This window comes from Hibiscus syriacus, unplaced genomic scaffold (genome assembly GCF_006381635.1).
Source record: "Hibiscus syriacus cultivar Baekdansim isolate YM2019G1 unplaced genomic scaffold, ASM638163v2 tig00112407_pilon, whole genome shotgun sequence".
NCBI classification, from domain to species: Eukaryota; Viridiplantae; Streptophyta; class Magnoliopsida; order Malvales; family Malvaceae; genus Hibiscus; species Hibiscus syriacus.
This window is the reverse complement of record NW_024063324.1, coordinates 1181493-1191669: the sequence shown is the minus strand read 5'-3', so window position 1 is coordinate 1191669 and position 10177 is coordinate 1181493. Positions and strand designations below refer to the sequence as shown.

Genomic DNA, 10177 nt, shown 5'->3' with positions numbered 1-10177 from the left:
TGCACATGCTAGAGATGAAGCAGTCAAATCAATCAAACTCTGGGGACTAAGCAAAGGGCCTATTTGCGCTTTGTTTGCCATCCTCTTTTCTTCCAGACCAATTCCCGTGGGGATAAATGTCTTCATTGAACCATTGGTTTCTTGTTTAATGGTGCTATTCTGTTGGTAGGATATTTATACTTTTGGCTTTTTCTGTTTGTAAAAAGAAAAAGCTAAAAGTGCAAAGGAAGGCAAATGACAAGCCGTTGATTAGAGTTGCTTTCTTGGGGACTGAACTTAAAATTTTGCCTCTCTCTGGTTTATTAATTAATTTGCATCCAATATTTAAACTACTTTTCTCTTGGTTTATTTACTTCTTTATATTTTGATGTCATCCTCTGATACACTATGAAATTTTCAGCTGAAAGGAAACGACGTGCAGAGGAACAGCAATCTGCAATGCCAAATAGCGCAGGTTCTCAAAGTAATGGTGGATCAAAGGTAATTTGCAGAACTATTTCTGATTTGATTGTTGCTTCCTATTTGTCTCCCTCTCTCAACCCAACCGCTTTTACCTATGGGAACTGCAGCTCATGTATTTTGATTGCAGTGCTTAGATAGTATAAAGATATGACTTTACACTTTTTTGGGCCGCTTTTTTTACCAAGAGGGATTGAGTTGGTTAACATGCTGTTTGGGAAAACTCTTATACGAGTATGTGCAGGCTCCTTTCCATGATGGAAACGTGAATGCCCAAGAGCAGGCTGCACCCAACCATATTATGTTCATACAGAATTTACCTCATAAGACAACGAGCATGATGCTGCAACTGCTTTTCGAACAGTACCCTGGGTTCAGGGAAGTCTGGATGATTGAAGCAAAGCTGGGTATTGCATTCGTGGAGTATGAAGACGAAGAGCATTCTTGTACAGCAATGCAGAACCTCTAGGGTTTCAAGATCGCCCCTCAATATCCCATGGCTATCACTTTCGCTAAGAAGTAAAGTAACCTATACTTGTGCCGATGAAAGTTTAATTTCGTGGCTTGGTATAACTAGGGAATTCCTGCAAGTATGTTGGTGGAATAGTTTTATTATTATGGTTTCGTACATACACATACATAATGGTGAGATGATTCATGGTGTTGGTAACTGGACAGGGGATGAGAGGTGGATAGGTGTTAGTTGTGGGAGAGGCACCCAGGGAAGGCATTAACTGGACAACTAATTGCTTTTCCAGAAGAGGAATGTGGGTGTCCGTATGCGTAAAGGGGTGGCATCATGTGATTGGATTCGGGCGGCTCTGTTTGATAATTATGCTAAGGAATCCTACTCACTCAATTTAATACCTATATAAAATACATAGAGGAAAAGGAAAAGAGGGCCTGAAAATGAAAGGCGATAGACAGAGGACAGGGAAAGGGTGGGGTTGGATGAGTGGTGGTTGTATAGGAAGGAGTACGTTGTGTACGCTGATTGAAACGTGGCATTCATCGTCGGCTCACCCAAAAAATGAAAACGTACCACTCCCTCGTGTACCTTGTTATTTTTTATAAGGGGAAGACCTTTCAAACAAAGCCGTACCAAAACACGTGCACTTTGAATTCAATCTGTCCTTCCTAACATGTTTACTTACCCAGATACATCGTCCCCCCCACTGCCCCGCTACCTATGATTATTGCCAACTTTCCCCTCCCTTCCCCTCTTTCCCCATATTACCCCCCTCTCTCTATATATATACACACTAAATCAATTGATTTTTCATTAATAAATGAAAAGGAATTATTATTTCACACAAAAATATAAAAAATTTAATATTATCATACTTTTCTTTAGAGTTTAAAATTTTAAAGTTTAGGTTTTCAAATTTAGGATTTACATTATGACATATATCTAAATAGATGGCTAAAAATGGTGTCTCTTTTTCTCATATATATATGAGGTAAGGGGAGGTAAGATAGTAGGTTACCTCCAACACCAGGTTGAGAGCAGTTTTCGTAAGAGACCTCCGAATTATAAAATATTTCGTGGGACTCGATCTCACGAACCACAAAAAAAGAAGAGGAAGGATTTTGTTTTATTCCTCTCTCTGAATAATGTGGAGATCCTATCAATATAATGATGAGGATGTAAATTAGCATGGCATTTTAAAATTAAAAACAAGTACAGCAAGGTCGGCATGCAAGTTAAACTACAATTTGGCGCTGAAAGATATGTATGCGAATTGTTTTGTATTTTGGGGAAAAGATGAATGCATGGATGGACACCATCGAATATAACAATCACATTTAGTCATACATATTCTATTATAATTACGGGCACAAGAGGAGAAGGGGTCATTTGTTCAGTCAATACATGTATTTGAGAAAAGCCTTGAAGGGGTAGTATAGTAATTTGGACATCACAGATCTTCTTCTTCCCAAATACAGATAGAACCCCAAGTTCCCCCCGCCCCCAGCTGATCCTACTGTTCTGTTGTTTGCTGATCCAACCCAATTTTCCCATCCTTTAATAACCCTTTTTCCCTGCTCTTCTCCCTTCGTTCCCCAACACTTTGACGAGCCTTTTTCTCACAAAAGCTTCCATGAAATTCCAGAGCAAGAGAATACACCACCACCACCCACTGTCACCCCTTTCTTCATCTAACCTTTTTGATATCTTAACAGAAGAGATCGTATGCAAGATCCTCGACCACCTCCACGAGGACCCTTTTGCCATAAAATCTTTCTCCCTCGCATGCAAGTCCTTTTACTTCATAGAGTCTCGCCACCGCGGGTCTCTCAGGCCTCTACGCGCCGAGCTCCTCCCAAGAACATTTCATCGCTACCCTTTCGTTTCCCACCTCGATCTCTCTCTCTGTCCGTGCGTCGACGATGGCACCTTAAACGTTATATCCTCGACCTGGAAAGCTACCCTGAAGTCAATAAACCTGTCAAGGTCAAGGTTTTTCACGAATGCCGGGTTATCGAGCCTGTTCATCAATTGTTCGGGTCTCGTTGAGGTTGATCTGAGCAACGCCACGCACTTGACGGACTTGGCGGCCTCGGCCATCGCGGAGGCAAGGAGTTTGGAGAAGTTGAGTTTAGCGAGGTGCAAGTTGATAACCGATATGGGGATCGGCTGTATTGCTGTTGGGTGTAGAAAGCTGAAGTCCCTTTGCTTGAAGTGGTGCTTGCGTGTTGGTGATTTGGGTGTGGAGTTGATTGCTCTCAAGTGCAAACAAATTCGGAGCTTGGATCTCTCTTATTTACCGGTAAGTTCAATTCCTTTTTTACTCAGCTGTGGCAAAGAAAAGAAAATGAAGCTTTCTAAGGCATCCAGAAAGTGGAAAAATCATAATCAACCATGTCAAATGTGTGCATTTTTAGGCTATAGCGGGGCCTGCTATGCGCTTTATTCAATTAAATGGCTTTGCTTTCTTTACTGGGCATTGAAATATGATGTCACCATACTCTCTCTTTTTTTTTTTTCTTCCTCCAACTAAGAGGTGAATGATTGGTTGAATAGCGAATAATGTGTTATTACTTATTAGTAGTATTTCTTGTTACTATTTTGTTGATTTATGCTACCTAGTTATGGCCCTTTTTTTGACTTCTGATGAGCTGCTGAGTCTGTTAGTCTATATGGACCAGCTATGGAATTTGTTATTTATAGGTTGTTCAGCATCTGTGTCACAGTGCTTAACCGGATTCGCCATTTACCTATAATCGACACTGGTTGAGCAAGTGGTAGTTGAGATTGTTGAACAATCATCTGTAGAATTTGTATTATGTGGAAAGCATACACCTTTTTGGATAAGCCAAAACACCTTTATTGTGACGAAAACTTTCCAACAAGTTTTCTTAGCTTTCCGTTTATTCTATGTTGTAATTATCTTTTAAAGGAGAAAAAAAGGAAGAGAAGTAGAGAACGTTGATTTTTGACACGGGAGAACAACTTAAGTTTCTGTAGCAAGCCTAGATGTAATTTTTCTTTTTAGTGGTAGCATTGTATTGTTGTAGAACATAACTCACTATGTGTAATTGATCATTTCTCATGGATGCCATGTCTCTTGGAATCTACTCTTCTATTGATTTTAATACATGATTTCTGTTCTTTCTTTTATTAATTCTTGGTTGGAGAATGCACAATTAGATGAGAAATTATAATGAGAACCTGTATGCCTTTTCACCACAGATCACGGAGAAGTGCCTCAATTCTGTTCTTGAACTCCAAAATCTTGAAGATCTGGTTCTAGAGGGATGCCATGGCATTGATGATGATGGCCTTTCAACACTCGAGCAAAGTTGCAAGTCACTAAAGGTATATTTTCCTTTTTTGTTACTTTGGAAATAATAGGCTGTTGAAGCTGCCTAAGATTATTACCAGCAAATATAACTATGGAAAGAAAATCTACAAGTTTTGCTGCCAGCACTTGAAATATATTTTCTTTTATTAGAATAATGTAAGTGATAGTTTTTCCAAATTGGATATTTTACAGATGCTTAATTTGTCAAACTGTCAAAATGTTACACACATGGGATTGTCATCTCTGATAAATGGCACTGAACAGCTACAGCAGATTATATTGGCATATGGCTCTTCTGTAAGTCAAAAAATCCCTAAGGTAATTCCATACTAGTTATATATTAATCTATGGCTCGTGGCTTATGTATCTCTGATGATGTTGCAGGTTACTTCTGATCTAGCAAAATGTCTGTATACTTATTCAAAGCTGCAATCAATTAAATTAGATGGTTGTATTATTACTTGGTCAGGGATCAAAGCCATGGCATGTTTGCGTGCCCCTATCAAGGAACTGAGCTTCAGTAAATGCTTAGGACTGACAGATGATGGTCTCTCTTTCCTCGTCCAATCACACAAAGATATGAGGAAACTAGACATCACATGCTGTCGTAAAATAACATATACCTCTATAGACAGCATAACAAGTTCATGCACTTCCCTTACCTATCTCAGGATGGAATCTTGTAGCTTGGTTCCTAAGGAAGCCTTTGTTTTGATTGGAGAACGTTGCTCATTTTTGGAAGAGCTGGATGCCACAGATAATGAAATTGATGACGAAGGTTTTACCTCAACTGTAATCTGTTTTACATATGAATGAAACTTTTTGTGAGTGATTTATGTTATCTCATGCAGGTTTGAAATCCATCTCAAGATGCTCAAAACTATCCATTTTAAAGTTAGGGATATGCTCTAACATTTCAGATGAAGGACTTGCCAAAGTTGGAAGTCGTTGTTCACAGCTTAAGGAACTTGATTTATACAGGTTGCAACTTTCCTTTAACTTTTACACTATTCATGCTAGCTTGCAATGACTACCACATGCGTAGGTGTTTAGTCGAGCACCTTAATCTCTACAGGCATTCTGCACTCTAATAGCATCAACTTTAACAATGACAAAGATTCTGCTAGTTTAAACCACAAAATTTTCCTGATTGTCATTATGAGGTTCTAAAAAGAATTAGGTGGTCATGTTAGGCCCCACATGGTGGAATGCTTCTGTGCCTTTATGCAAAGAACATGATATCTCTTTTCTCCGTTGAACTTAGTGTCCTTCTGTTATTCAGGTCCACAGCAGTAAATGATGTGGGCATTTCAGCCATTGCTGATGGTTGTCCTGCACTTGAGATGATCAATATAGCTTATAATGATAAAATTACAGATAAATCATTAATATCATTGTCAAAATGTGGGATGTTAAAAGCACTCGAGATTCGTGGATGCCTTGGTGTCTCTTCAACTGGTGTATCAGCCATTGCTGTGGGATGTAAGCAACTCACGGTGCTGGACATAAAGAAGTGCTTCAACATTAATGATAACGGAATGCTTCCACTTGCTCAATTTTCACAAAATCTGAAGCAGGTATTCTACATTATCAAATTCTTATTCTTGTAGATTGGAACATTACGAGGTAATGTTAAAACTAATAGTGTCCTTCACTTCCTTGCATTGCAGATAAACTTGTCATATTGTTCTGTTACTGATGTTGGGCTTGTGGCACTAGCTAGCATCAGTCGCCTACAAAACATGACAATCTTGCACTTGGCCGGTTTGACTCCAAATGGCCTGGCAGCAGCCCTATTGGCATGCCGAGCATTAACAAAAGTTAAACTCCATGCATCCTTTCGACCATTACTTTCTCAATCCATTCTGGGGTACATGGAAGCCCATGGGTGCGTCTTTCACTGGAGGGACAAAGCATTTCAGGTGAGTGTTTATTCACTTCTAAAAGAATCATCATTTTCCAGAGTTTGAACTTACATAAGAGAACATCATTTTATAATTGTTATTAAAAGGATAGATAAGAACGAAACTGATGCCGAGTCCCCTTGTTCTTACATAAGATTCTAGGCATATTTTCAGCATGCTAGGGGAAGTTATGTGCTTTCCAAGTATTTTCTAGTTTTGACACTTGCAGTTCTGCCTCATTCAGCTATATGATTTTGTTGATATATTCCATAATGACTCCTCATTATGCTGAACTTTACTTACAAGTGATTTTCAGAAGTTGGGATTATTAAAGCGAACCCTCCATAGCAACTTTGAAATTTGTGACCATGGGAAAATGTTTTTGGAGTTTTGAAGACGTATTACTACAAACATGATGATTTATAAAATTTCTTATGTGATTGACAGAAGGAAATGGATCCCAAGGGATGGAAGCTGCATTTTGGAAAGAATAGCAGAGAAGTTGCGTAGTTGCAGAGGCATGCACGCCCTGGTTATTTTCAACTGAATAGCAGAAGACGTTACTGGTTGGGCATGGGGGGGGTGTCAGCCTATTAAATTGGCCAGTCAAATGGCTGCTCCCCGCTCGGTCTACAACTAATTAAAGAAAGCTTGTTTATACATTGGCCATAATTTATTTAACAGACGGATATGACGTAAGAATTTGAGGCAACAGCAGACACAAGTTTGGAGGATTGTCATATGGCAATCTGCATTTTGTCATTGGCACACCTGTTGATTTTAATTTTTTTTTTATTTATGTTGGAAAATTCATATGATGATGATGATGATCATATTGACAATATATGGATTATCTTTACACACGTCTTCATCTGTTCCGGAACAACAATTAACAAATGGAAACTCCCACATGATTGATTGGAAAAGAATGGGGTGGACTTTTCTTTTTGGGCACAAGAGACAGGTTGTCGTAACCGGTTTTCGTCTGGCAAGAATTTTCCTTGGCTGGAAAAATATGGTGAATAAATGGTTTTTTTAATGAAATGTTTTGGAGTCGTCATCGAACTTTTTAGGTTAGGTAGATCGAATACTTAAAAAATCATCTTTTAAAAGAGTTTTTTAAGAAAATACTATTTAAAAGATAAATCAGTTTGTGTATAATCAGAAATTCATTCTTTTTAGTAATAAAAAGGTATTCGTGGTCGGTTACGTTTGGGGAAGGATTAGCATCCCACAATGCCTAAAATTAGTACCGTCGATTATATATTATTTTTATTAATGGAAGTCTAAGAATTCAAATATAAATTTAATTTACTACCTATTATTCTAGATTCATCACATAATTTTATTTAAAAGAAGTTCTAAGAATTTAATATTAAAAGTAACCAAAATATACATATTTTATTTTTTAAGTTTTTTATAAGTAAGATATTTATTTATTTTAAAATATCATAATAGGACATCTAGTTACTTTAATAATTATTTCTTAATATTTAAAAATAAATAAATATTATCCTTCAATAAAATATATATTTTTATGACTAAAATAATAAATAATAACTTAAAGATTTAATTTAAAATATTTAAACATAAAAGGGTAATAATAAAAATTTCAATTTTAAAAAAGATAAAATAAAGAAAATTAAAACTATAAGATTAATTTACAAAAATATAAATTAATAACCCTAATTCGAAATATAATAAAATCTAGTTATTATTATTGTAATTTAACCATAGATAATAATTCACATTAAAATATAAATTATCAAAAATATTGTAAACTTATTGTCAAACATATAATAGTAACAAATACTCATATTTTAACCATTTAAAAGAAAGAAACGATGATTGGTGCCATTAATGAATGAAAAAGACAACTTGTTCAAGACTTTTTTATTATATTATTTTATATTAGGTAGAAGAAAAGTGTGGCCCTTAATAAACCAGCAAACGTGCCTATAATAAATTTAATGTGGACCGTTACCGAAAACAATGATACTAAAAATCCAAAATAGAGGATTCAAAATTTGAATTAGATTAGTTGGCTTGAAAATTTAAATTACGTTAAATTAAATGACTAAAACATAACAAAATAAAATTAAAATTAAAATTAAAATGCGTAAAATATGATTTTAGTGACTAAAATAATATAAAATAAAATTTGAATAAAAATTAAATAATGTAAAAACTTGATTTAGGTGACCAAATTGAATTTTTTTAACATGCATGGATGATAGAAATAATTATACCATGTGTGAAATTACACACAGACCCCTCTCCAAAACGACGCCGTTCGGGAGGGGTATTTAAATCCAAAATTCGGCCCTAAGGGCCAAGCTTTCTCTCATTTCTCATTTCGGTCTCTCTCTAGGAGAGAGAAACTAAAAATCTCTCTCGCCTCTCTCTAGGACTCCCTTATCGGAGGGAATCCGGCCACCATTGGCCACCGCTTTCAGACATCTATCGCCACCGCGGCCACCACCCATGGTGACCGAAAAAAATCAAAACACCCTAAATGAGAGATCCGAACACCCTAAGGTTGATTTCAGTCTCAATTTCCCCTAAAAAATCCCAAAATTACCTAGATCTAGATTTATACCTTCGGTATTTTTGTTTTTCAAGGACGCGTAGATGTTTCGTCGTTCGTAAGTTCTTGATCTCCTCTCTCTTTCTTTTGGTTGTCTTCGTTATTGTTTCGTATTTTTTTTTGTTGGTCGTTGGTGGTTGCTTCCCGTATTTCTTGTCTTGCCTCCTTTTCTTTATTTGCAGGTTCGAAGGCTTTTATAAGCCCTGATGATGGTCTTCATTCAGTGGATCTATGGTAAATCTTCAGATCTATGATGGTGACTCACCATAAATCCGTGAGGTGTGCGTTCATTCTTGCTTCTCATGGAGCTTTTGGTGTTATGGCAGCAGATGAAATGGGAATATGGCAGCGGAGCAGTTGAAGGCGGCAGAGTAGTTGAAGGTCGCGCCGAAAATCGCCATAGGGTTGGTGAACCTAGGATTTCTGCCGGATGAAATCTGGACCGTTGGATCTGAAGAGATCCAACAGTGTTGAGAAATGGCGATTAGGGATAGGGTTTAGAAACCCTAACTGAAAATGTGAAAACTCTAACTGGGTTTTGGGCCTTCTCGGATTTGGACCGGGTCTGATCGGGTCTGGGCCTAGATCTGTTGTAAATGGGCCTGCAAATTTATTTGTAATTATTATTTAATAATAATAATAATAATAATAATAATAATGTATGTGACAAAAACTTAGTGTTTATACAGATAGAGATGTTAATTCTTATGTTAACGAGAATATAGCAAAGACGAAAAAAACAATAAGATTTTGTCCAATTGACTTCATGTTTTGATAAGAAATCCTCTTTATTTAAGGGAAATCAAACGAGTGTATGACATTGTTCCTTCGAGATGAGGACATTTGGTCATTTTTAGAGATAAATAGTGATAACACGGTTCCTTCGTGATAAGGATGTCTGATTATCTAAGGATGAAGCGACTCCTTTGTGATGAGAAGTTCTGATCGGTGGATGACATTGTTCCTTCGTGATGAGGACATCTGGCTATCTAAGGATGATGTTTCTCCTTCTTGATGAGGAGTTCTGATCAATGGATGACATTGTTCTTTCGTGATGAGGATGTCTGGCCATCTTTAAAGATATTTGAGATAACACGGTTCCTTCGTGATGAGGACGTCTGGTTATCGAAGGATGATGTTGCTTCTTCGTGATGAGGAGTTCTTATCAATGGATGACATTGTTCCTTCGTGATGAGGACGTCTGGCCATCTTTAAAGATATTTGAGATAACACGGTTCCTTCGTGATAAGGATGTCTGGTTATCTAAGGATGATGTTGCCCCTTCGTGATGAGGAGTTCTGATCGATGGATGACATTATTCCTTCGTGATGAAGACGTCTAACCATCTTTAAAGATATTTGAGATAACACGGTTCCTTCGTGATGATGACGTCTGGTTATCTAAGGATGATGTTACTCCTT

General features: G+C 37.0%; 1 protein-coding gene and 1 pseudogene across 2 annotated transcripts; both read left to right on the top strand.

Annotated features, from left to right (window-relative positions):
* The first annotated feature begins 261 nt into the window (after positions 1-261).
* On the top strand, positions 262-982 carry LOC120179202 (annotated as a pseudogene).
* A 1462-nt stretch (positions 983-2444) lies between these two features.
* Positions 2445-7013, top strand: LOC120179201 (F-box/LRR-repeat protein 3-like). Of its 2 annotated transcripts, none has more exons than XM_039184861.1 (8): positions 2445-3230; positions 4154-4279; positions 4458-4583; positions 4650-5043; positions 5117-5246; positions 5548-5842; positions 5936-6187; positions 6617-7013. In XM_039184861.1, exons 1-8 carry the CDS (start codon positions 2562-2564, stop codon positions 6677-6679), a joined length of 2055 nt encoding a protein of 684 aa, XP_039040792.1. In that variant the 5' UTR covers positions 2445-2561; the 3' UTR covers positions 6680-7013. The 2 variants fall into 2 exon arrangements, with proteins under 2 accessions (XP_039040792.1, XP_039040793.1); XM_039184862.1 differs by having other exon boundaries at positions 2451-3230; positions 4458-4562.
* Positions 7014-10177: the final 3164 nt, after the last annotated feature.

Coding starts and splice junctions, on each gene's coding strand:
- LOC120179201 (XM_039184861.1), top strand. CDS start 2,562: ATGAAATTCCAGAGCAAGAGAATACACCACCACCACCCACTGTCACCC. Junction 4,584..4,649: donor TAAGTCAAAAAATCCCTAAG/GTAATTCCATAC, acceptor ATGATGTTGCAG/GTTACTTCTGATCTAGCAAA. Junction 5,044..5,116: donor TAATGAAATTGATGACGAAG/GTTTTACCTCAA, acceptor TATCTCATGCAG/GTTTGAAATCCATCTCAAGA.